This window comes from Leucoraja erinacea, chromosome 3, assembly GCF_028641065.1.
Source record: "Leucoraja erinacea ecotype New England chromosome 3, Leri_hhj_1, whole genome shotgun sequence".
In the NCBI taxonomy this organism is placed as follows: Eukaryota; Metazoa; Chordata; class Chondrichthyes; order Rajiformes; family Rajidae; genus Leucoraja; species Leucoraja erinaceus.
The window spans coordinates 39,727,687-39,755,644 of NC_073379.1; the positions used below are offsets into that span (position 1 = coordinate 39,727,687).

Here is a 27,958-nt window from a genome sequence, read left to right on the forward strand (position 1 = left end):
TTTATGTGTCATTCCTAACTAGTCACCGTATGTCATGTTGTCACTTGTGAGCGGAGCACCAAGGCAAATTCCTTGTATGTGAATATACTTGGCCGATAAACGTACTCATCATTCATTCATTCATTCATTCATTCATTCATTCATTCATTCACCACTTGCTGTAATAGAGTGCTACATTATCATCACCTTTTGGATGATTTAATTTCTGCTGAATTCCCCATATGATTTATTAGTGACCACCTTGTTTCTATGGTCTCTAGTTCTGATCTTTCCCACAAATGTAACATTTCCCCCAAAGATCTGATTAAACTAAACAACGTTAAAAATGTTTATCAGGCTGACCCAGCAATCTCTTTTTTACAAAAGAGAAAAAGGCAATACAGTTCAACATATATGACCAATCCTTCTTTCTTTAATTTTGGTCAAGAGAGTTAGATATAGCTCTTAGGGCTAACGGAATCAAGGGATATGGGGAGAAAGTAGGAACACGGTACTGATTTTGGATGAGTGGTGCTGGCTCAAAGGACCGAATGGCCTACTCCTGCACCTATTTTCTTCAACAAACTACTCCTCATCCAGAGAGAAGACAACTCCAAATCTAACTTTCAACTCCTGTTCTCGAACAAGACCTGCCATTTATTTTCTCTGAAGAAATTTGTTATAGTTTGTTAATAGGGTCACCCACCGTTCAGTCAATTTAAGCTAATGTCTTAATGGTTAACAGCATTGATTAAAGTGGAGATTGCTGTGACTTTGGAGCCCCAGGAGCAAAACACATTGTCATCGATTCAACACATTTAATTAGGTCCCAGCCTAGCTGTTAATAGGAGAAGGACATGAATCATTTCAAAATCATCACAAATTGGGAGAATATTCAGCACTAAACCCACACACATACAGCAAAGTGTTGCACTTGTGGTACACAGCAGGGGCATTCTCTGGATTCTAGTATCTTCTACATCTGTGATTTTAATTACTCCATCATTGCTGGCAAGCCTCAATTTGCACAGACCCCAAGCCCTGACATGTCCTTCCCAATTCCTCTTAAGATGCTCTTTAAAACCTACCTCTCCTGCCTAGTTTCTAGGTTTCATCTGACAACATCATATTGGTGGATGGTTGACTGTGTGAAAGCCAGTATGCTATTGATATTGGTATGGGTTTAACTTTGTCACATGTAGCAAGATACAGTGGAAAAACATTTGCACAGCTGGATGTAGTATATACCAGATCACCAGAAGGTGGGTTTGCCATACGAAAAGAGAGTAAACTGTTTGGGCCTGTATACTCTTGAATTTACAGAAATGAGGTGATCTAATTACACAAAATTCTTAAGGGGTGTGACTGGGTAAATCTGGTGATATTTCGTGTGGCTGAGATGTCTATAAACTTCTCAGCTGTTATCTGGCAACTGAATTATCCTACCACAATCAGAGAGCAGTGCCGAACTACTATCTACCCCATTGGTGACCCTCGGACTATCTCTGGTTGGACTTTACTGGCTTTACCTTGCACTAAACATTAATCTCTTATCATGTACCGTGCCCTCCATAATGTTTGGGATAAAGACCCATCATTTATTTACTTGTCTCTGTACTCCACAATTTGAGATTTGTAATTAAAAAATCACATGTGGTTAAAGTGCACATTGTCAGATTTTAATAAAGTCCACTTTTACACATTTTGGTTTCACCATGTAGAAATTACAGCGATGTTTATACATAGTCCCCCCTTTTCAGGGCACCATAATATTTGGGACACAGCAATGTCATGTAAATGAAAGTAGTCACACTTAGTATTTTATTGCATATTCTTTGCATGCAATGTCTGCTTGAAGTCTGCGATTCATGGACATCACCAGTTGCTGGGTGTCTTCTCTGGTGATGCTTTGCCAGGCCTGTATTGCGGCCATCTTTAGCTTATGCTTGTTTTGGGGGCTAGTACCCTCCAGTTTTCTCTTCAGCATATAAAAGACATGCTTATTTGGGTTCAGATCGGGTGATCAACTTGGCCACTACAGAATTAACCATTTTTATAGCTTTGAAAAACTCCTTTGTTGCTTTAGCAGTATGTTTGGGATCATTGTCGTGCTGTAGAGTGAACCGCTGGCCAATGAGTTTTGAGGCATTTGTTTGCACTTGAGCATATAGGATGTGTAGGATATAGAATCATTAGAATTCATTATGCTACTAATGCATTCATTATGCTACTACCATCAGCAGAGAGTCATCAATGAAGATAAGTGAGCCAAAACCTTCAGCAGCCATACATGCTCAGGCCATAACACCCCCACCACCGTGTTTCACAGATGGGGTGGTATTCTTTGGATCTTGAACAGTTCCTTCTCTCCTTCATACTTTGCTCTTGCCATCACTCTGATATAAGTTAATCTTCATCTCATCTGTCCACAAGACCTTTTTCCAGAACTGTGGTTGCTCTTTTATAAGTACTTCTTGGCAAACTGTAACCTGGCCATCCTATTTTTACGGCTAACCAGTGGTTTGCTTCTTGCAGTGTAACCTCAGTATTTCTATTCATGAAGTCTTCTGCGGACAGTGGTCGTTGACAAAGCCACACCTGACTCCTGAAGAGTGTTTCTAATCTGTCGGACAGGTGTTTGGGGATTTTTCTTTATTAGAGAGAATTCTTCTGTCATCAGTTGTGGAGGTCACCACAGGATATTTCTTCTTAATGATGTTCCAAACAGTTGATGTTGGTAAGCCTAAGGTTTGGCTGATGTCTCTAACAGTTTTATTCTTGTTTCACAGTCTCATAATGAATGATTTGACTTTCATGGGCACAACTTTGGTCCTCATGTTGATAAGCAGCAATAAAAGTTTCCAAAGATGATGGAAAGACTGGAGGAAAGACTAGATGCTGAGAGCTCTCTTATACCTGCAATTCCAAACGCCTGTGATGCCATGTGTCTCAAATATTATGGTGCCCTGAAATGGGGGGGACTATGTATAAACACAGTTGTAATTTCTACATGGTGAAACCAAAATGTATAAAAATGGCCTTTAATAAAATCAGACAATGTCCACTTTAATCACATTTGATTTTTTTTTCTAGTACAAATCTCAAATTGTGGAGTACAGAGGCAAATAAATAAATGATGGGTCTTTATCCCAAATATCATGGAGGGCACTGTATGTAAACACTGTAAATGGCTCGATTATAATCCTGTATTGTTTTTCAGTACACGGGACAATAACCTGAACTGAACTAGGGGGTCACGGTCTCAAAATAAGGGGTCAGTCTTTCACGACTGAGGCTAAAACTTTTATTCCCCTGGAGGAGGATGGTGAATCTTCAGAATTTTCTCCCTAGGGAACTATGCAGACTAAGAGCTATGGAGCCATGCAGACCATGTACATTTAAAACAAAGATTAATTGATTGTTTAGATATTATGGGAATCAGGAAATACAAGGTTAATGTAAGCAAGGTAACAATATGATTTTATATGAATCATAGAGCAGGGACTGAATGGCCTACACCCGTTTTTATTTCTTACTTCCTGCAAATCAATTTCAAGCAAATACATCTTTGGTTAACTGGAATGGGTAATTTTCTCAATGGTAAATGCAATGTGATTGCCGGTGGCAATTAATGCTGGGCAAAATAGCATTAACAAGAACAAGATATCTCAAGGCTTAACCATGGTTGGAAATTAATTGGGTCATCCAAGTGTTCTTCCAGGATTATGCTCAGTTGCCCTCCAGTGTCGACTCCACCAGAGTGTGTGAGGCCAATGGAAAGAGCCTCTCTTAAATGTAGCTGGGATATAATGGAACATTTCTGCACCTTCTTGTGATCCAATAACCCCACATTTGTGAGAGGGAGTGGGCACAGGGAATGGGCTGAACAATTTGTTCAACAGTCCCTGACCCAGATAATTTAAAAAAAAGTATTGTGTCTTTCTTTGACAATGCAGCTTCAAATCATTTGCACCAAAACTTTCTGCTGCTAATTTATCCCCAGTGCAGAGTCCATGCTCTAGACTTCATATTCCTGAATGATCTGAAATTGCTTGACAATTATCTGGCCACAGTCATTCAACACACATCTTCAACCTTTCTCTTCAACAGTTTCCTGTCCCCATCTGTTTCAAGGAAACCTCCATCTTCCAGTCCCCAGGAAAAGTAAAGTGACCTGTCTCAATGACTATTACACAATAGCTCTATTAACCATAATGAAGTGTTTTGAAAGATTGGTAATGATCCACATCTGGATAGCACCAACACAATCTTTAAGTTTGCCAATGATACCACTATCAGTCAGATCAACAATAAAGTACAGGAAAGAATCAAGAATGCTGTGTCTTAATGTCAGAACAACACATATATCAGCAAGATAGAGCTCCAGCATATTGATTTTCTTAGGCGTCTCAGGGCATGTCCATGAGGATTGTCTTTAACTGCTACAGATACCGGATAGAATGTATTCTGACGGATGTATCCGAGTCAGGTATGGCCAATGCTCTACTCTTGTTCAGCTGATCCCCCAGAGAATGGTAAACTCAGCCTAGTCCATCACTTCCTTCCATCCAGTCCACCCTCACAGTGTTTTACATCCCTTTCCCAGAGGTGCTGCCATGTACTCTAAACTCTACCTCACTTGGTTATTCTCTTATTGCATTTAAAACAATTTTTGGACTACTTCAGACTGCAGAACAATCCTTGCATCATTCTGCTACTATGAATTCTTATTGTTGTATCTATCATTATCATGTATACTGTGTACTGTGTGAGCTTCACATGAACAGGGCATTTCTTAGCTGCCTGGAGTAAATGACGATAAAGTAACTAACAAAATACAATGGAAACAACAAACGAGATCAGCCCCAATCAGGCTTCGTTAGGAGCGGCACTTATATCTGCCCGTGTATATTGCCGGACCAGAACTACAACAGCGGCGGCGCAGCGCTGAATTCACCGCAGAGCGGACAATGCCTATCTGGATCGCCATTTGGAGCTACGGAGCGTTGGGCCGCTGCTCCAACATTGTGGAGCTGCGGTTTGGGAGAGCTTCCAACGCGGGCGGCACTGACCATCATCGTGGAGTCCTGGGGCCCTTTGCCGAGGGCTGCCAGTGTTGCATCTCAGCTCAGCGCGGCCTGCGGACTTTGGGAGCCGCGGACTCTGGTAGAGAATGTCCCCCCGACGTCCGACTTACATCACCCTGGCGAGCAGGCCTGAACATCGAGCCGCCCATAGTGGAGACTGCGGAGGGCTTGGGGAGGCCCTGACCATGGGTGAACATTGGGGAACATTAGAGGAAGATGACTGACTTTGGTGCCTTCCCTCACAGTGGGAAACTTTGATTCTGCTGTGTGGGGATGTTTTTATGTTGAACTCTATCGTGTGTGTTGTGTTCTTTATTTTTATTGTATGGCTGTATGGTAATCACATTTCACTGTGCCATCTGGCACATGTGACAAATAAATGTATCTTGTATCTTGTGAACAGGGCCCTTGCCTAATAGCCGACATTGTCCCCTATCAGGCAAGGTTGGCAAAAAAAGTGCTGGAATGACTCAGCAGGGCAGGTAGCATCTCTGGGGAACATGGATAGGTGACGTTTCGGGTCCGGAACCTTCAAAAAGTGGGTGTTGGTCAGAAGATGGCAGCACGGTGTCCAAATCTACAACTCCAGCAAAGCCCACCCACCCCCATATTATTATCATGTTCATGTATACTAAATCAAGGGACTGATAAAGAAAATATGGTGCCAAGGAGGTGAAATTTGGGCAGGCATGAGAGCATAACCACGGGTCAGTGGCCGGAGTCAGAAGATTTTGGGTTTAAATCCCACTTCGAAGGCTTCAGCACAAAAGTCTTGGCTGATGTTGCAGAAGGCAACATCATTTAGATGAACCGTTAAACAGAGATCTTGTATTACCATTCCAAAGCACCCCCTCACCCCAATCCCACCCCACCAATGTCGTGTTTCAATATTTGACCCATGGCTGATCGCTTCATAGACTTACTGATTTTCCTTATCAACCCTTCTTCTTTGAAGTCAGAAGCAATTTTCTCAAAGTAGAAACTGCAGCACCAGTAAGCATCCACTTCGGAGTCTAAAACCTCCAAGAAGCGACTAACTAAGTCATTCATGCCTTGAGCATAACTAACATCTGAAAGATAGAGGAGAAAATAAAACACATAATAGAAATAAGCCTACATCTTGTTTTAAATGCATCATTGTTGGATCAAAATGTGAGGTGTTCATCCTAATTTTGTAAACCAACAACTGATTTGACGGTGACCCAAAACATTAATTTCATTTCTCTTTTCACAGATGTTGCCTCTTGCGGTTTCTGTTTATATTTCACATTTCAAGCATCTGCAGTTTTTTGCTTGATAAAGGACAAATATTGCTTGTTCTCATACACAATTTCTTGTCCATTTAAAGTAATATTCCCTTTTAGAAACATAGAAAAACAGGTGCAGGAGTAGGCCATTCAGCACTTCGAGCCAGCACCGCCATTCAATATGATCATGGCTGATCATCTAAAATCAGTAAACTGTTCCTGCTTATTCCCCATATCCCTTGATTCCTTTTGCCCTAAGAGCTAAATCTAACTCTCTCTTGAAAACATCCAGTGAATTGGCCTCCACTGCCTTCCGTGGCAGAGAATTCCTCAGATACACAACTCTCTGAGTGAAAAAATATTTCCTCATCTCAGTCGTAAATGAATGAATGAATGAATGTGTCAGATTAGGAAAAGGGAAGGTGCAACAAGGCCTGTGCTTGTGCACACTGGGTGTGTGGTGTGTGTGGACCTGGGTGAGCTTGTAATGGCCTACCGTTTATTCTTAAACTGTGACCCCTGGTTCTGGACTCCCCCAACATCGGGAACATTTTTCCTGCATCTAGCCTGTCCAATCTTCTAAGAATTTTATATGTCTCTATAAGATCCCTCCCATCCTTCTAAATTCCCGTGAATACAAGCCCAGTCGACCCATTCTTTCATCATATGTCAGTCCTGCCATCCCGGGAATTAACCTGGTGAACTTACGCTGCACTCCCTCAACAGCAATAATGTCCTTCCTCAAATTAGGAGACCAAAATTTCACACAATACTCCAGGTGCTGTCTCACCAGGGACCTGTACAACTGCAGTAGGACATCCTTGCTCCTAAACTCAAATCCTCTCGCAATGGGCCAGCATGCCATTAGCTTTCTTCACTGCCTACTGTACCTGCATGCTTACTTTCAGTGACTGATGTACAAGCACACCCAGGTATCGTTGCATCTCCCCTTTTCCTAATCTGACACCATTTAGATAATAATCTGCCTTCCTGTTCTTGCCACCAAAGTGGATAACCTCACATTTATCCAAATTATACTGCATCTGCTGTGCATCTGCCATGCATCCGCCCACTCACCCAACCTATCCAAATCACCCTGCAGCCTCACAGCATCCTCATCGCAACTCACATTGCCACCCAGCTTTGTGTCGTCCGCAAACTTGGAGTTGTCACATTTAATTCCCTTGTCTAAATCGTTAATATATATTGTAAATAACTGGGGTCCCAGCACCGAGCCTTGTGGCAGGCACCCCACTAGTCACTGCCCTCCATTCTGAAAAGGACCCGTTAATTCCTATGCTTTGTTTCCTGTCTGCCAACCACTTCCCTATCTATATCAATACCCTACCCCCAATATCAATAGTCAATAGTCAATTTAATTGTCATTTGGATCCCTGGAGGTCCAAACGAAATGCCGTTTCTGCAGCCATACATTACAAACAAATAGACCCCAGACACAACATAATTTACATTTTACATAAACATCCATCACATTGCTGTGATGGAAGGCCAAAAAAAACTTATCTCTCCACTGCACTCTCCCCCCCCCGATGACAGAGTCAAAGTCAAAGCCCCCGGCTGGCGATGGCGATTGTCCCGCGGCCATTAAAGCCACGCCGGGTGGTGCGAGGTCTCACACCGGGTCTTGATGTTGGAACCCCCGGCGTGCGCTCGCAGTCCCGCGGCCATTCCAAGCCGCGCGGGGCAGTGATGTCAGGCCCCACTCCAGGAGCTCTTCGACCCCGCCACTCGGGCGGGAGAAGTCGCCGTTGCAGGGGCCCAGAAAGGCGGTCTCCCTCCAGGGACCCGTGGGCTCCCGGTGCCGCCGTCCGCAGACCCGCAGTTGCAGCCTCCGCATCAGCAGCAGCAGCGCTCCACCACCGCTCCACCCGCTCTGGACTCGGCCAGCTCCGCGACGGTGAGGTGAGTCGTCGGCACCAGAGTCCCCGGCTTCTTCTGTTGGAGGCCGCTCCTCAGCAGCCCCAACGACAACTGAGACCCGACAAGAAAAGGTCAGGTCTCCAGTGCAGGGAGAGATTTAAAAATTTCCCCCTCCCTTCCACCCCCCCCCCCCCCACACCCACCCCAACAAAAAAAAACAAAAACTACATATAAACATAGACAAAAAATAATAAAAACGCGGACAGGCTGCAGAGGCCGCTGCTGACAAGAGTCGCGCCGCCTACCGCAACACCATGTGCTCTAATTTTGCACACTGATCTCTTGTGTGGGACCTTGTCAAAGGATTTTTTAAAGTCCGGATGCACATCCACTGGCTTTCCCTTATCCATTCTACTTGTTACATCCTCAAAAAAATGTCCAGACGAATTTTTGGTGACCCTGTGGGATAATATGAAAACTACAATGCACACAAAGGAAATATCAAAGAATGATAATTGCAGTAGTGTTGTGAGCATAGGAAATAGGATAGGAAAAGGAACAATTTCCTGATCTACAACTATGTGGCAGCAACATTTTAAAATTTTTGATTAAGCCATCCATTTGTGACAGCCCTTATTCCACAGAGTCAGACTGAGGATTCAAGTCTCACATTAAAGATTCAAGCAGAAAATCTAAGCTGGTGCACTGCTGAAAGATGGTCCATCAGATTTCTTGGGTCCATGCATCCAAGACCACCATTTAAAGAAGAAAATGTAGCTTTTTTAAACTAATGGGGGAAGCCTGCAGGAAATTCTGATACATGGAATATTCATGTACCCCCCACCTCCAAGCATCTAGGACCCAATATTCACCTCTCAATTGATATTATTAGAACAGATTATCTGGTCATTATCCTTGTTTGTAGAGTTTGCCCACTTTTTACATAACAGCAGCAACGATGGTAACCCACTTGTTTTCAAGAACGGCACCATGGAAATCAATGCGTTTTTTAAAATAAACAAAACAATTTAACTACAAACAGGACTAAATGTACCAACAGTGTTACCTGGATGGAATGCAGCAAAGGTGATGAGTATGTCTCTTAATACCATTAGGTTTATCACACCTTCATTCCTAAAGAGAACAAGTATCATAAATAAGTAAATATTCACACTAGGCGGTTGTGATCAACAATTCAATTGGTGGGAAACTGCCCAAGAGATAAAGTTTGATAACAGATCAATTCTTCTGCATACAACTTCATTATAACAGTTTGCAAATTAAGTGCACACTTACTGGTAGTAAGCTATGACTCGTTCAGTTCTCGGCACATCTTTGTCTATGATCCTAATCGCCTCGTGCAACTCATGCACGTTGATTCTTTGACGGTCCGCATAAACCTGGGGAATATTTTACAAAAACATCTAACTTTATGTCAGACCATGAAGTTTGCTGCTGTTTGGCATTAAATACGTCTCCCCTGCCAAACCAGATCAAAAGACGACATTACATGGAAAGAATAATGATACCGGGAGAAGAAAAGTAAAAAGGAGATTTCATTGAGGCATTTAAAATCACAAAGGGTTTTCATGGTGTAAATAAGGAAAAGCTGTCACCACAGAGCAGGAATGCCAAAAGTGTCAGGCGCAATGAATGATGTGATGTAGAAAGTTGGTATGGAACTTAATGAAAGTGCATTTAACAGTAACATTGAAGGGAATTATATCAATAATTGAAGGATAGAACATTTTTCAGGGCTGTGAGAAAGAGCTGAGAAGCTTTGAATAGCACTTTTAGAGTAACAAACCTAATGGACTGAATGACTTCAATAATGTCACGTAATTCATTGATTCTACGATTTGTAAGCCGGAGTTTGATTAGACAAGGTTAATAATGACAACGGTAATAAAAGCAGTAAATGTTCAGTAGATATTCATCTGCGCCTTTAAGATCAAAGGTCAATAACTTTTCCATAAAATGTAATCAATTTCATGGTGTTAAGACTTATCATCATCTTAGCTGCAATCCATCCAACCAGTTCTGATGAAATGAGGTTGGAAATCTGAGGGAGTATCTCTTCTTCCTTCTTCACAGATGTTGCCTGACCTGCTGCGTATTTCTAGGATTTTTATTTCAAATTTCTATCATCAGCAGTTATTTGCTTTTCAATGGCATCTGTAGGGTATATCAGAAACATGCTACACCTTGTCAGTGCATCCATTTTACCACTGTACAATTGCCTATTGTTTTTGCAACTTGGGATTTTTATTTTAAAAACTTGTCTTCAGGTAGATGGCAAAAGTTTACGTTAATGCTTGAACTTTTGCAAGGAAAAATTAAATGTGGAGAATCCCATGTTTAAGTTTCTATGAAATCTGAGAATGTGAATTGTGAGAACGTGACCCAATCTTTCAAACAACTGTGGGATTCAGATGTTTTCTCTGTGTTGTATCTACACTGTCAAGTGTATGCTTTGCAAGGCAGAACAACAAAGAAATTAAGAAATGGAACGATTAAGCCGTAAAGTCCGTGGAGCCTGCCAAACCTGTGCCTCTACTCCACTTTTAACCAAAGATCCTATAGCGAGCAAGACAGTCCACTCGACGAAAAAGACGTAGTACGGTCATGGGCAGATTCATGGGTAATTTAAGGCCCCATTTCCGTAACCGGCTTCCGTCTCTGCACCAAAGCTCCCATAGGGTAATGGTGTGGTGATGGAAGCCAGTTACGGAAACATCCTCGTAAAAATAAAAGTTATTTGGTAAAAATCTTCTCCTCATTTTCAGAATTTTAATTTATTAACACAAACTGTTCCCCCGCAACGTTGATTACACTGTGAGTCGGGTCGGGTCAAATGGATGTAAAAAAGGCCCACGTTCTGTTCCATTGTCAGCCCATTGCATTTAGCAGGAGTGGTCTATCTTGCTTGCTATAGGATCTTTGCTTTTAACTCTGATCTCCATATTACTTGATCCCCTTACTGAAAGGAATGTAAGAAGCAGAAGCAGGAATTACTTATACAGACAGAAAAGATACATCCAACAGTTAAGCTAGCTACAGCGACTTAAAAAGACAGAAGAAATTAATTTTAATTTGACAATTTTAATTGTCAAATTCCTTTACAAATCAACATCTACAAGGTTATAGCCCCTGTTATAAAGTAAAAACAGCTCACTTATGTGAAGGAGAGTTCAGCATTGTTGATCAAATCGTGCTCAGTTTTAAAGGAGTGACTCAGAGGAGAGACAGAGAGGTTCAGAGAGATCATTCCAAGCTGGCAACCAAAAGCACAGCTACCTATGGTGGAGAAGTAATAATCAGGATTGCATTTATGGCTGAATTAGAGAGTAGAGCTTTGGAGAGTCATCAAGATATTAGTGTATGGAGAGGGAGGAGGTGTTGAAAAGACAAGTCTATAAAAAAGATCAGATGAACTTAAAATTGTGATGTTACTAGAATGAGAGCCAGTGCATGTTAGTGAGGATGGGGACAATGATGTCTTTTACCCAGGGTAGGGTAATCAAGATCCAAAGGACATAGGTTTAAGGTAAGAGAGGAAAGATTTAAAAGAGACCCAAGGAGCAACCTTTTCACTCAGTATATGGAATGAGTTGCAAGAAGAGGTGGTTGATGCAAGAACTACAACAATATTTAATAGACACTTCAGATTCAGATTCAGATTCAGATTCAATTTTAATTGTCATTGTCAGTGTACAGTACAGAGACAACGAAATGCATTTAGCATCTCCCTTGAAGAGCGACATAGCAAACGATTTGAATAAAAAAAATAATAATAATAAGTGTCCGGGGGGGGGGGGTGATTGGCAGTCACCGAGGTACGTTGTTTAGTAGAGTGACAGCGGCCGGAAAGAAGCTGTTCCTCGACCTGCTGGTTCGGCAACGGAGAGACCTGTAGCGCCTCCCGGATGGTAGGAGGGTAAACAGTCCATGGTTGGGGTGAGAGCAGTCCTTGGCGATGCTGAGCGCCCTCCGCAGACAGCGCTTGCTTTGGACAGACTCAATGGAGGGGAGCGTGGAACCGGTGATGCGTTGGGCAATTTTCACCACCCTCTGCAACGCCTTCCGGTCGGAGACAGAGCAGTTGCCATACCATACTGTGATGCAGTTGGTAAGGATGCTCTCGATGGTGCAGCGGTAGAAGTTCACCAGGATCTGAGGAGACAGATGGACCTTCTTCAGTCTCCTCAGGAAGAAGAGACGCTGATGAGCCTTCTTGATCAGAGTAGAGGTATTGTGGGTCCAAGAGAGGTCATCGGAGATGTTGACTCCCAGGAACCTGAAGCTAGAAACACGTTCCACCTCCGTCCCGTTAATGTGGATGGGGGTGTGCGTGCCGCCTCTGGACTTCCTGAAGTCTACAATGAGCTCCTTGGTCTTCTTGGAGTTAAGGGCCAGGTTGTTGTCAGCGCACCATGCTGCTAAGTGCTGGACCTCCTCCCTGTAGGCCAGCTCATCGTTGTTGCTGATGAGGCCAATCACCGTTGTATCATCTGCATACTTGATGATGGTGTTAGTACCATGTACAGGTGTGCAGTCATAGGTGAAGAGGGAGTAGAGGAGGGGGCTCAGCACACAGCCCTGAGGAACGCTGGTGTTCAGGGTGAGGGTTGAAGAGGTGTGCTTGTCTAACCTCACAGACTGGGGTCTGTTGGTTAGAAGGTCCAGTATCCAGTTGCAGAGGGAGGGGTCGATGCCCAGGTTACCGAGTTTGGTGATCAGTTTTGATGGAATAATGGTGTTGAATGCTGAGCTGTAATCGATGAACAGCATTCTTACATAAGTGTCTCTGTTGTCAAGGTGGGAGAGGGCGGAGTGAAGTGCCGTTGAGATGGCATCCTCCGTACTCCTGTTCTTGCGGTAGGCAAACTGATAGGGATCCAGTGTGGGGGGTAGGCCAGGACCAGCCTCTCGAAGCACTTGGTGATGATGGGGGTAAGTGCAACTGGGCGGAAGTCGTTGAGGCTTGCCGCAGTGGAGTGTTTTGGCACTGGCACGATGGAGGTGGCTTTAAGGCAAGTGGGGACAACTGCTTGGGCAAGTGACAGGTTGAAGATGTCAGTCCAGACGTCTGTCAGCTGCGCAGCACAGGCACTGAGCACGCGCCCGGGGATGCCGTCAGGGCCAGCAGCCTTACGTGCATTAGTCCTACTCAGTGCCACGTACACGTCGTAGGGGGTGAGTGTGAGGGGTTGGTGATCGGCAGGTAGCACAGCCTTGATGGCTGTCTCTAGATTGGACAGATACTTGGACAGATACATGGATAGGAAAGATTTAGAGGGACAGGAGCCAAATGTGGACAAATGGGTCTGGCTTAGATGGGACATCTTAGTCAGCATGGACAAGTTGGGCCAAAGGGCCTGTTTCTGTGCTGTATGACTCACTACTATCAAGTCAGAACTAGCATTAAACTACAATAAATTGGCCTGGACAAGTAAGTTCTCAATAAGGGTACTTGACTTTGAAATAAATGCTTGATAAATCAGGCAGCATTTCTGATTGAAACCAATCAGTCTGAAGAAGGGTCCCTACGCAAAATGTCAACTATTCATTTTCTCCAGAGATGCTGCCTGACCCGCTGAGTTACTCCAGCATTTTGTAGCTATCTTTAACATTTCAGTTCATTAATCCTTTTTCGGAGTGTCACAAAGATTCCCGTGAAGGATCTCCCAGCTGAAACTATTAATTCTGTTTTGCTCACCACCAGTGGAAGTTGATCTGCTGATACTGACTGCATTTTTTTGTTCATATTTCACACTGCCAACATTAACAGTATCTATTCTGTTTAAAATGTCCTGTGACAGCTTTACTAATTAACTGTGAAAGAAAGCAAGAGAAATCATACATGAAAAAGAAGTGGGGTACTGTATGTTTGATTTTCAAGGCCAGATTAAAGAGAGCTGTTTACTTCAGCCGTAACTTTCATGGGAACAATAATCCTGTGGAATCTACAGCCATGAGATGTTCCAGTTGGTTTTCCAGTGCCTGGAAATGGAGAGGCACCAGCAAAATCCCCAGCTCGTGGCTCGGCAGAAGAAAAAATAAAAAATGTTTCATGCATGAAAATACTTGAAATTCATCAAAACGTTTTGGCTAGTGATCTCAGGTAGTTTAATGCACTAGAAATTGATCCATATCACCTACAGAAAAGATGATTCATATTGCAGGCTTCTAATGTTCCCCCTTGATCATCATTACATAATTTAAGAATTCTTAAGAACTCTTAAGAATTTTACAGTGTGCAAGAACATCTCTTGCTTCACTGGTCTGGGGCAACTGTCTGATGGAAGGTATTAACCATTCCCATTCATCTACATTTCCAGTTCTCCTGTAATAATACTCTAACCCCATGCTTTTCAATTCAAATCAAGAAACTTTGTTTTTACAGAGCATCTGATGTTTACCTAGAATTAGAAAGCTAGCTTTGTCCACAATGGATTATGTTATATATATGACCTTTAGTTTTAGATGATCAACTCACCAATCAGCCACTAATGATCTCTCACTTCTGTCTTCACAGCTTTTAACGTGGATGGCACAATAAGGTTGAGGGACTGAGTGCCTACTCCTGATACATGTTGCAGATGGATAATTTTTCGAAATTATGTATTTTGCATTGTTACTACTGCATGGGAACCAAATATAGTTACAGTTTCAGCAAGGTTTTTACCACTGAGGAAACAGACCTTTGCTTGCAGCTCTAAGAAGGCTATCTGCTCGCACCTCTTCTCTGACAGGTCCACTTCCTCTCCTTTAAGATTGCAGGCATCGCTAGTCTGTTGATAAGCAAGTGCCACTTCATACAGCTCTTCTGTAGAGTAAAAATAAACAAGAAAGGCATATATCAGCCAGCATGCATCATCTATTTCCCTGGTTAGATTTACATCTATGGATATCATTACATGGAGGTGCTACTGTTAACCACCAAGAATGAGATGGAACTCCCTCAGTTACTCCATCAGCACCAGCTCTGCCTCCAGAGGGATCACCAATCAACCCACTATCTAAATAGGATTGGCATCTGGACAAATTTAATTTGGTTTAGTTTAGAAATACAGCGCGGAAACGGGCATTTTAACCCACTGCGTCCTCGGCCACCAGCGATCCCCGTACACTAGCACTCTTCTACTCACTGGGGACAATTTACATTTATACCGTCAATTAACCTACAAACCTGTACGTCTTTGGAAACCGGAGATCCTAGAGAAAACCCACACAATCTCGGGGAGAACATACAAACACTGTACAGTCAGCATCCGTAGTCAGGATCGACCCGGGTCTCTGGCACTGTAAGGCAGCAACTCTACCGCTGCACCACCGTGCTGCCCAAATTACACACACACTGTTTGTCCAGCCAGAGCTGCTGTACCATAGTCGGTATGATGTCTGGAGACAACCTATGAAAGCATGTCTGAAGAAGGGTTCCGACCCGAAATGTAGTTTATTCCTTTTCTCCAGCGAGTTACTCCAGCATTTTGTGTCTATTTATGAAAGCAGATTCCTTTTTATCCTGTTTACATATTTATACGGTTTCAATATAAACTTAATCAAATTAAACCCGAGATGAACATTCTGTACAATGTATGCCCATGCTATCAGATGACGGGCATTACCAATGACTTCGAGGTAGCATATCAATGGCAGTCAGCCTCACCTTACGTCTGGAATTCAGCTCGATGGGTCAAGGCGGTGACCAAACCTGGTTTGCGTGATCCTGACTAATGTCCGATTGAGCATTGGTGAGCAGGTGAGTGGTAAGCATCACTTTATTGCACTTCTGATGGTGATCGAAGGTATGCTAATTCGGTTGTAATTAAAGAGATTGGGTTTTGTCCAGCTTTTTGCTAATGGGACATACATGGACAATTTTCCACATTGACATCCAGTAAAGATATGGTATACTGGAGACAGAACGGCCGAAGCTGGAATCTCGAACAAAACACAGAGCGGTGAAGAAACATAGCAGGTCAGGCAGCATCTATGGAGGGAATGGATAGGTGACGTTTTGGTCGGGACTTTTCAGACTGATTGTAGTGGGGACAGAAAGCTGACAAAAGTGGTGTGGACGGCACAAAGCCTCGCAAGTAATAGGTGGATTGCTATTCAGTGTCAGTCCTTTGAATGCATGGGAGACATTGGCATGGTCCCGATTGGGTTGAATTACATCTCTTGGTATCAGATACTTCTTTTTCATCACGGCCATTATCACGTTATATTTCTAGTAAATGGGGACACAAAAACTTTTTTTTACAAGAATGGCAAAAGAAAAATGTAAAAAGAAAGTTCAAACTTACAGAGCTTTCTGCTGGATGCCCCAATTCAATTTTTATCATCAACATTTTTGGGTCGTGGTCTCAGAATAAAGGACCAAACCCTTAAGGACAGAGATCAGGAGGAATTTATTCACTCAAAAATATTGAATCTTTGGAATTCTCAGCCCTAGATGCTAGTGGAAACTTAACAGTGATTATCTTCAGGGGTGATATTCTTTGGACATTTTGTTTGAATTATTATTCTTTGTATCTGAGCATTGTTGAGTTTCTGATCGATGGTGATGTTCCTGCAATTGTGATAATTGTGGTAACCAACTCGACCATGGTAATGCCATTGAACGTCAAGGATAGGTGGCTAGACTCATGTTGGAGAAGGTCATAGGTGAGAACGCTTGGGCCATGAACACTGGCCTGAGAAACCCCAACTCTGGGATTGGGCAATTGACAGTCACAATCGCAGCCATCTTCCTTTATGCAAGGCATAATTCCAATCATTGATACATTTGCCCATGATGCCCATTAACATCAGCTTTGAAGAGCTCTTGATTCAGTCAATGGCGGTGATGGAACCAAGGTTATGATATGGTCTGAAGTCAAGTGGCCTGGCAAAAATGGTATCAGTGAGCAGATGTTGGCAAGTTTATTTCACTTTCAACGAGCATTGCCAGTTTTCATTTCACTGCACATCTCGTATGTGTATGTGACGAATAAACTTGACTTGACACCATCTATCACTTCGTTAATGGCTGAGAGAAGGCTGACTGGATGGTAATTAAACACATTGGATTTATCCTGCTTTCTGTGAACAGAACCTACCCCAACTGCCAATGTTTCCACACTGCCAATGTTTTAACCAATGAACAGCTTAAGCAAAAGCACCGAAGGACTCAAGAACATAGGGTTCAGGTAAGCATGTGGCACTTTGGAAGAAATGCTGCCTTGTGGCACAGCTGGTAGAGTTACTGTCTCACAGGGACAAAACCTACGTATGATCCTGACCTGACTGCTATCTGTGTGGAGTTTATATATTCTCCCTGTGATCATGTGGGTTTTCTCCAGGTGCTCCCTTTTCCTCCCACATTCCAAAGGTGTGGAGGTTTGTAGTTAAATTGGCCTCTGTGAATTGCCCCAAGTGTGTAGGGAGTGGATGAGAAAGTGCGATAACATAGAACTGCAGTGTAAACAGATGATCAATGGTTGGCGTGGATTCAATGGGCCAAAGGGCCTATTTCCATGCTATATCTTTCAATCAATCAATCAATCAATCAATAACGGTGCAGAAGGCTTGAGTTGTCAACTGGCCCATTCCTGCTCCTATGAAAGTATGTTTAATTATTCCTGGGTACAACATAAAAGCAGAACTTTGGATAGACTCTGATCTCGTATTGGAATGTGGGCATTTAACTGGTGGCATCACTTACTGTCAGTCTCATCCACCCTCATCTTCATGCTGCTCGGTATCAAGTCCAACCATCTGTGTTTCATCATCTTGTAGCGGACGTGGTGTTCCAACGCCAGCACTTTGCGTTCTCGAGTAGTAGAGGTGTAAGGATACATCCCAAACAGAAATTTCCACACATCCTTACGAATGCTGGGATCCACACCACCTGAACCCGATAACACATGCATTAAGCTTATACACTTCTTCAAACCACATGTGTTTGTCTTGGCCGAGAATACCTGACTCACAACTTGCATCTTGTCCGATTCTCACGAAGATGGCATCGTCTGAAATTGCCACCAGCATATGTTTAAGTAATTCAGGAGAGACTTACATATCTAGTGAGCAAAGGGAAGTTGAGGTAAATAATGTGGGCAACTAAGGGAGATACCACATAAACATAAGAGAGAGGGGGAAGGAAGTGGAGGGAGGGAGAGAGCCAGAGTGAGAGAGAGAGCGTATAGAGTGTGTGAGAGAGAAAGAGAGAGAAAGAAAGAAGGAAGTGGATACAACAGCAGAATGAGAAAAAATAAATGTCGTCGTCATGGCCAAATTGTGCTGAGTAACTATTATTGTGCTTTAAGCCCAGTCCAACAGTTAGATTTCCTCTTGATAATCTCTAAACTAGGTGTGTATACAATCATAGAATAGAATGCTTACCATTGCACAATGATTGTTAAATTTCTAAATATACAAAAACTCCTCCTTCTTTCCATTGCCAAGACTGAAATCAAACTTATGTTCCTCACAATGCACAATATTCAAATTGCGCAATATAGAGTCATACAGCATGAAACAGGCCCTTTGGCCCAACTCATCCATGCCAACCAAGATGCCCCATCTAAACTAGTCCCATTTACCCATGTTTGGCCCATATCCATCTCATCCCTTCCTATCCATGTACCCGTCCAAATATTATTTAGATTTTGTTATTGTACCTGCCTCAACTACCTCCTCTGCCAGCTCTTTCCATGTACCCACCAGCCTCTGTGTGAAGTCGCTCTTCGAGTTCCTATTAAATCTTTCCCCTCACCTTAAACCTATGGCCTATAGTTCTTGATTTCTCTGCCCTGGAAGAAGATTGGGAAAAAATAGGGATGTTATTGTTATTGACAAGATATTTGCTTGCACACTGCTGTTAATTAAACAAAAACCACTAGAACTCTGCTGATGGATTTGCACCCATGAAGCTGACAGACAGTTTACAGTGGGAAGGGGAAACTGTGATATTCTGCCACGCCAGTGAATTCTTTCAGGTGTGTGCCTTTTCAGCATTCTTACAAAAAGTGTTTTAATGCGGCACAGCGCCTTCTTCGTTACCAAAGTACACATATGCTGCAAATGCTAAATGCTATTTTTCAATTGATTTCTATTCCATGCATTGAAGATTTCGTATTTGAAATGTAAATCCCTGATGCAGCTTACACACAAATAAAATACTTTGCATTCCTGTAGCACCATTCCCAACCTCAGCAGGTCCCAAAGGACTTTACAGCCAACAAAGTACTTCCAAAAGGAATGGTGTCATGGGATCTTTTATAACCAAGTGAGGTTGGAGTGAGTCTCTTTATTCCTCTTTTGAAAAAAATGGCACCAACAGTTGTGCTGCACCTCCTCAGTCATGCTGCTGCGGGGAATCAGGAGCTTCACTCTCAAGTGCAAGGTTTGAAGTTAGAACATGTTTTGATTTGAAAGTGAGACTAATACACAACCAACAAAAGCTGAGAATATCAAAGGGCAACAAAGCCCCTTTATGCAGCCTCAACTTTTGATGAAACTGAGTACCTCCTCATCACTTCTCCCTCGTCACAGCTAATCAGACATTTCCTAACTATGTAAGAGTGCATAGAAAATTCAGTTCCCAGAGAAAAATACATGCAAACTAAATCATTCTCCTTTCATGGAAGATATTAATTTGTAAAATGTGCCATACAATTAATTGTTTCAGTATTCTGATAGGCAACAGAGTCCATCTGCACTGCAGATAGTACCCACCTAATGTTTCCTTTGAAATAGAAAAATCAGCTCGGGATTATACTTTACAGGCTAGAATTACTACACATATAGGATTCAGCAGCTGCAGACGAGCACGCCCCACCACCCAGATGATCACCTTCGTGAAGGCTGGAGTGCAGCTGCCAAGAACCACAGCAGCCAGGAATCCGTCAGGAATCCGCCAGGCAGCTTTCTGTAGACCTGGTGAAACAGCTGAAGTTCCCACAGCACGTTGCCATGACCACCCTGAGGCCAGACATCCTCCTGGTCTCAGAGGCAACCAAAAACATCGTCTTGTTGGAACTGACAGTGCCGTGGGAGGACCGTCTGGAGGAGGCCCACGAGAGAAAGATCACCAAGTATGAAGAGCTGGTCATAGACTGCCGTAAGCAGGGCTGGAAGGCAAGGTGTATGCCCATCGAGGTTAGCTGCAAAGGTTTTGCAGAGCAATCGCTCTACAAAGCCTTGAGTGCACTGGGCATCAACGGAGTGGCGAGGAGAAGAGCCATCAAGAAAACCGCAGAGGCAGCGGAGAAGGCCTTGAGATGGCTCTGGGTCAGGAGAGGAGGTCCATGGGGAGGAGCGAATGCCACCTGAACACGTCGTGGTTTGATCAACCACGGCTGGGTCGCCTGGGCGAGGGTGTCTGATGTTGAAAGACCAGAAACACCCACTGATCCCAGGTTACATCACTGATGATGTGTTCAGGAGCATCAATAGATGTTTTTTTTTTTAATCAAATTGACTTAACTAACTTTACCCAAAACAGAACAGAGGATTTATATGCAGAAAGCAGCTGATAAGTTTAAAAATTAACTTAAAAAAATGTAGACATGCATTATAAATACAATAAAAATGCAAAGCTGAATTGGTGTAGTGTACTTCATGCAAATATTTAAAAATAAGTTAAACTCTCTCCATCAGAAATCTTTAATGCCTATTAGTTCAAAAAGTAGTTTTGCTTTTACCTAAGATGTCACACCTGAATAGCATCAATGTGGAAAATGTGTTTGCACTATAGAATTGAGGAAACAGACTGTGAACACTTGGCTTTGTTGAAAGACAATTAAATATTACTACACATAATAATAAGCCAGAGTTAATATTATTTGTCTTGGCATTCTTCTGGGCAGAACAGGTGGCAATTTTATTTTGAGCTCAGATCTCACAGGGACTCCGTGGGCTGAAAATCTGGTAGGTTAGCCTGCTGCTTAAAGACAAAGTGAGTGAATGGTCTCCCTATTCACTACCACCCAGCCTGCACCACCACACCACCCACCCCAACTTGGAAGGCCGAATTAACTCCTAAAACAAAGCGTACCGATCCACAAAGGCATTTACCCATTGTTTTAACTAACCTTTGCCCCCAACAGGATACAAGATTTATATGCAAGAATCGGCCTGCAATTTAAATTTACAGGGCTGCCAACATTTGGTGAGAGTTGGGAGTGAGAAATTGTGAGACCAAGCCAGAGGGACCTAGCGACCGGGGGGGGGGGGGGGGGGGGGGAGGGGGGGGGGGGGGGGGGAGGGGTGGATGGGGGGGGGGGGAGGGGGGAGGAGGGAGGGGGGGGGGGAGAGGGGGGTGGTGTGTCCCCCCTCCCATTGGTACGGAGCTTTCGCATATTTTTCATCTTGAAATTGTGAAATATGGTCCAATTTCTACAGATGGACCATAGAAAGCATCCTGTTGGGCTGCACCACCACCTTAGTTTGGTTACTGCTCTGCCAGGACCACAAGAAATTGCAGAGAATTGTGGATGAAGTCCAGTCTATTATGCAAACCACCCCTCCTCCCCCCCCCCCACCACTCCACTCCTCCAGAAACCCCCCATCTAGACCACATGCTATCTCAGGAAAGCAACCAAAATATTCAAGGACCACTTACACTTGTCATTTCCTCTTCAGCCCTCTATCATCAGGCAGAAGATGCAAAAGCTTGAAAGCACGCACCACCAGTTTCAGGAACAGTCTCGCCCCCCCCCGTTATTATACTATTGAATGGATAGTAATAAGCTAAGGACGTAGTCACAATCTCTCTCATTGCAGCCTTGTACGCTTTTTTAAGGGCCTGTCCCACTTTCACGAGTTATTCACAAATTTTCCAGAGTTTTCCCCTTGATTCAAGCTCGCAGAATGTTCGTAACGAGTCCGTAGGAAGTCGTAGGAGTTCGTAGATATATCGTAGCGGCTCGTTATGCTAGCCTTAGGTACTCGTGGCATCAGGTAAGTCGGAACGTTTTTTTGAGCCCGATAAAAAATGTCCACGAGTAAAAAAATGGTTGGGATGCCAAGCCGTAGGCAAATACAACAGGCAGAGCAAAAAGGGAAAGGAAACAGTGCAGAATATAGTGTTAAGCTGTAGAAAAATGCAGGTAAAGGGCCTGTCCCACTTTCACGACTTAATTCAAAACCTCTGCCGAGTTTAAAGGACCTAAAAAAAAATCAATATCGTGGTAATCTACGAAAAATAACAGCCTATTGGATTTTAACTGTTTATTTATTGTGTATATATATATATGGTCTATGTTATACAGACACACTGAACTTTTATCTCCTGTTCTGTATTATGTTTACATATTCTGTTGTGCTGCAGCAAGCAAGAATTTCATTGCCCTATCTGGGATACATAACAATAAAACTCTCTTGACTCTTGACTTGGACTTAAGCAAAAAAGGGTTCTTGGGAAAAAAATAGCTACCTTAAATTTAGTTGCATCTGGTTGGGTACCTTTGGTAGGGTGAAGACTATTCCATGCTTTAATTGTGCAGAGGAACTCCATGGAGCAGCCAGCATCTCTGGATAGAAGAAATTGGGTAGAAATTGGGTTTCGAGTAGAGGCCGTTCTTTAGATTTCCTCTGGTTTTAGTGTTTTTAGTTTAATTTAAAGATACAGCGTGGAAACAGGCCCTTCGGCCCACCGAGTCCACGCCGACCACCGATCACCCGTACACTAGTTCTGTCCCACACATTAGCGACGTAAGTCAAGAGTCAAGAGTGTTTTATTCTCTCACGTCCCAGTTAGAACAATGAAATCCTTACTGGCAGCAGCGCAACAGAATTTGTAAACATAGTACTCTGTAAACAATGTTATAAACGAGAAAACAAAACTCCATACAGACAGCACCCATATTCAGGATCAATTCCAGGTCTCTGGCAATTTTAGGCAGCAACTTTATGGCCAATGTACTGCCCCATAGTCTTGAACTGAATTAAAACATGCAGTAACTGTAAAGCGGGACATAGCTTCACTTAGAGATTTAAGACTGAAAATGGATAGTTTCTTTTTTTTTAGTAACCAAAGTTATCAACGTATAATTTTTTTGTGTGTTGGAAAATAAAATATAGTTGCACAGCTGGTGGACTTGCTGCCTCACATGCCAGAGATTCGTGTTCGATCCTGTTCTCGGGCACTGTCTGTGTTGAATTTGCACATTCTCCCTGCAAGCGTGTGGGTTTCCTCCCACAGCCCAAAGCCGCATTGGCTTTGTAAGTGAAATTGCCCCTAATGAGTAGGGAGTGCGTGAGGAAAGTGGGATAACAGAACTTGTGTGAATGGGTAGACAAAAATGCTGGAGAACCTCAGCAGGTGAGGTAGCATCTATGGAGCGAAGGAATAGGCTACGTTTCGGGTCGAGACCCTTCTTCAGACTGATGTCGGGAGGGGTGGGGGGCGGGAAAAAGAAAGGAAGAGGCGGAGACAGTAGGCTGTGGGAAAGCTGGGAATGGGAAGGGAAGGAGGGGGAAAGCAAGGTCTACCTAAAATTGGAGAGGCCAATGTTCATACCGCTGGGGTGTAAACTACCCAAGCAAAATATGACACCTAGAGCAGCGGATGCAATAGATAAGGTTGGAGGAGGTGCAGGTGAACCTCTGCCGCACCTAGAAAGACAGCTTAGGTCCTTGAATGGAGTCAAGGGGGGAGGTAAAGCGACAAGTGTAGCATTTTCTGCAGTTGCAACGGAAAGTGCCTGGAGAGGGGGTGGTTTGGGTGGGAAGGGACGAATTGACCAGGGAGTTACGGAGGGAGCGGTCTCTGCAGAAAGCCGACAGGGGAGGAGATGGGAAGATATGACCAGTGGTGGGATCCCATTGGTAGACAAAGCTGGAGAAAATCAGCGGATGAGGCAGCATCTATGGAGCGAAGGAATAGGCTACGTTTCGGGTCGAGACCCTTCTTCAGACTGATGTCGGGAGGGGTGGGGGGCGGGAAAAAGAAAGGAAGAGGCGGAGACAGTAGGCTGTGGGAAAGCTGGGAATGGGAAGGGAAGGAGGGGGAAAGCAAGGTCTACCTAAAATTGGAGAGGCCAATGTTCATACCGCTGGGGTGTAAACTACCCAAGCAAAATATGAGGTGCTGTTCCTCCAATTTGCAATGGGCCTCACTCTGGCCCAGGACAGAAAGGTCAGATTCGGAATGGGAGGGGTAGTTGAAGTGCTGAGCCACCGGGCTATCAGGTTGGTTATTACGAACTGAGTGGTGTTGTGCGAAGCGATCGCCAAGCCTGCGCTTGGTCTCACCGAGGTTGATCATACGCTAAATAATCCAACCACATTTTTCTTTGGAAGTGCAAAGAGATAATAGAAATTGCATTCATTGCAACGAGTAAAAAGAGATGAGATACTGTATTGTAATGTTGCTACATGTCATTGTGGTATATATCATGTCTTGATTGGTGAATATGTTTAGTTTGTGACTATATTTGAAGCAGAAATAATATGTGAATGCTTCATTGACCATAATTCCGACTGGTAACTACGCACTTCGTCCGAGCACATTATCGCACGCGTCATGCAAGCTGTCTTAAATGACCACCTAAACTGTCATTTGGCAACCTAAAAAGTTGCCAAGGTTGCCCGGCTGACAACAGAGGAAGAAAGTTAAGTGAGAGCCCTGCTGTAAACTTCTTTAAGCATGGTTATTGAAAGCACTTTATAAATGCAACGTTATTTTTGTATTTTATACCATAGCTGTAATATTTCTCCATAATCTCACAGCACTTAAGCACGTGCCATCACAAGTAGCATATGGCAGTGCACACGTAGCTCTTAATTAAAGAAAAACAACTAATTATTCCGTCACATCTTTCACAAAGGGACTTTCTTTTACAACCAGAATGTATGAGAGAGACGTATATTTGTAAGGCTACCGAACTCCAGCTCTGTAACAATGGAGGCTTCAGTTCTTGCTTTAGTTCATGTGATGCTGAACCCGTGAATGTTTTTGTCTCTAACAGACTTAGTTTTGTGGTGCACTACCAGCAAGCTTTCCTTGTACCACTCCACATAAACACAAAGATATCCAGTACTATGCCTCACATGTCCTACCTTGCCACCTTCTCAAGCTAGATGACTGACTTTCAAATCCTTTCATGACCTCAACATACTGCAATAGACTAAGATTGCACCTTTGCCCACTGGGTCTTCACTGGATCTAAGTGGTAGATCTCCCCCTCAAAGCTATCTTTCCTACTTTTAAGACACCTCTTCAAGCCTAGCTCGTTGATCATGTTTTTGATCATAAGCTGCAAAATTATCTAATTAGGCATATGAACTAATTTTGTGAAGAGATGTAAACTATTGGCTTATAAAAGCTCATTACGCTGTACACCCAGTGAATGCATTTTTTACATATTCTAACCACCAGCAGTTCAACACTTAAACACACCACAGGCAGGTTCACATGAGAAAATTGGAAAGTGCAACAATTCAATCACGTAAAATGAAGGCAGCTTAACCTTTACATGTAGCTACTAAAAGGAGATCTCTATCAGTTTGCACCTTTCCTATCAGAATCACAGCAGCACATACTGCAATGTCATGCATAATTATAAGCACCCTGGCTGTTTTAACACCTGCCATCCCTTGAGAACAAATAATATTGCTCTATTAACTCATCATTTATTACACCTAACTGTGAAAGATTTTATATTTCTATTTTCTCTTGCTCTGTGCTTTAACCATCTTAGGAAGGGGAGGGAATTTGGTGTTGGTAGGGGAGGGGTACATCTCCACTGGCGTGCATTACTCTGTCACTTTCACTCTCTTGACTGGAGGACAGTGATCTTCAATCCCTAGAAAAGGGAATCTCATACTCTCTTCTGTAAAGTATTACTGGTCACCTTCTCGAAAGTGGGGTGGACACTGCTTTGCTGTGGGACTCCACTGTGCTATGTAATCTCACCTCCCCACCTTCTTCTCCCCCTCGTCCCCCACTCACTCACCACTCCTTGGAGGTCTGCAATCCAGTTGTCTGTTCACTCCCTCCCACCTGCCCCTCCTCGGTGCTTAGTGCCCACCCATGGTTAATCTATTCCATCCTGCATTGCTCAACAAGGTCACAGCCCACCCAACAATATACTATTTGTATACCATGGGCAATTTACAGCAACCAATACACACTTGTAGCACCCTCTTTCTTTGACCCCTTCATCCTCTGCTTCCCCTCCTCAACTTCCTCTCCAGTCCCTTATCTCCCCTTCCTCCTCTCCTTCCACTCTTCATTTTTTTCTACTCCACCACTCCATTCCACCCCCTCTATTTGACTCAACTCCACCCCCTCCCCTGCCACCCTCCTCACTCACCACTTCCCCTTCCACCCTGTCAAGCCTCCCACTTCTTCCTCCCCATCCTCCCCCCCTCTCTCCCCACCCATGTCTCCCCCCTCATTCCATCTACTCACGCTTCACTTCCCCATCACTCACTCCCTTCTCCACTTTCCCCTCATTCCCTGCCAACTCCCCTCCCCTCCTTCCACCTGACCATCCCCCTCCCAGTGCCATCGCCCCCTTCTCACCTTCCTCCCACCCAGTTTCCCCCTCCCATCCAGCGCTCCCCACCTAGTCCCCCTCCCACCATTCCCCCCCTTATTTAATCCCCTTCCCTGTCCACATCCCACCTTGCCCCCCCTCGCCTAGAACCTCCTACCCAGATCCCTCCCACTGTCCTCCTCAACCCCACACCCACCTATTGTAGTGGGTGAGTCTGGGACTAGAGGCCATTGCCTCAGAATTAAAGGACGTTCTTTTTGGAAGGTAATGAGAAGGAATTGCCACAGAAGGCCGTCAGCAGATATTTTTAAGGCAGAGATAGATAGATGCTTGATTAGTACAGGTGTCAGAGGCTATGGGGAGAAGGCAGGAGAAGAATGGGGTTGAGAGGGATCAATAGTTTAGCCATGATTGAATGGCGTAGACCTGATGGGCCGAATGGCCTAATTCTACTATTATTCCTCATGACCTTATTCCCCATCGCACTGTCCCCCACCACCAACTCCACCTGTCCCCCTCAAACCCTCTCCTCCCACCCAGATGCCCACTCCCACCCCTCAGTCCCCAAGACACCGTCCACCCCTCGCTCCACCACCTACCCCCAGACCAGCCCCACCCAGTCTCTCCCACCCCCCACCCATCTCTCTCCCCCACCCCTACCCCCCCGGAGAGGACTCACCGCCCCTGAAGACGAGTTTGCGGAGCTGCGATTCCCCCACCAGCCTCCCGTCCGCGTCCAACAGCTGCTGGAAGGTGTGGGCGTTGAGCCGCGGTGGCGGTGGCGGCGACACTGACGGCCCTGCCCCCTCCCCCGGGCCGCTGCCGCCTCCCCGCTCCTCGCCAGCGGCCCCCGGCCGGCCCTCCGCCTCGCCGCCCTCCTCCCCGGGCCCCCGGCCGCCTGCAGCCTCCGCCCCGCTCCCACTGTCACTCCCGCCCCCGCCCCGATCCATCAGCTCATCCCAGGGCCTGAGTCTCCCCGCCGAGATCCGGCTTGGAGCCCGCTCGCTAATCCGGCACTGAGTACCTCCCTCCCCTCTGGTCGCTGCTTCCTCTCCTACTCCGTGCACTCTATCCGGCTGCTGCTCTTTCTCTCTCCCTCTTTCTCTCTCTCCCTCCCTCTACCGCTCACTGTCCCTCGTCTTCTCTTCCTCTCTCCCCCTCTCCCTCTCTCCCCTCTTCCTCTCTCCCCCCCTTCCTCTCTCCTCCCTTCCTCTCTCTCCTCTCTCCCTCCTCTCCCTCTCTCTCCCTCTCCCTCTCTCCCCCTCTC

At 44.4% G+C, this 27,958-nt stretch overlaps 1 protein-coding gene across 1 annotated transcript in view; it reads right to left on the reverse strand.

Annotated features, from left to right (window-relative positions):
- Window positions 1-27,656, reverse strand: part of si:dkey-238d18.4 (TBC1 domain family member 17) — a 40,495-nt gene extending 12,839 nt beyond the window's left edge. Inside the window, exons 1-6 of the mRNA XM_055632481.1 lie at window positions 27,371-27,656; window positions 17,907-18,092; window positions 14,899-15,023; window positions 9,491-9,594; window positions 9,261-9,328; window positions 5,990-6,136 (exon numbers count right to left, since the gene is read on the reverse strand). Of these exons, the coding sequence (XP_055488456.1) occupies window positions 5,990-6,136; window positions 9,261-9,328; window positions 9,491-9,594; window positions 14,899-15,023; window positions 17,907-18,092; window positions 27,371-27,641 (901 nt within the window). The 5' untranslated portion in view covers window positions 27,642-27,656. The remainder of the gene's footprint in view (window positions 1-5,989; window positions 6,137-9,260; window positions 9,329-9,490; window positions 9,595-14,898; window positions 15,024-17,906; window positions 18,093-27,370) is intronic.
- Window positions 27,657-27,958: the final 302 nt, after the last annotated feature.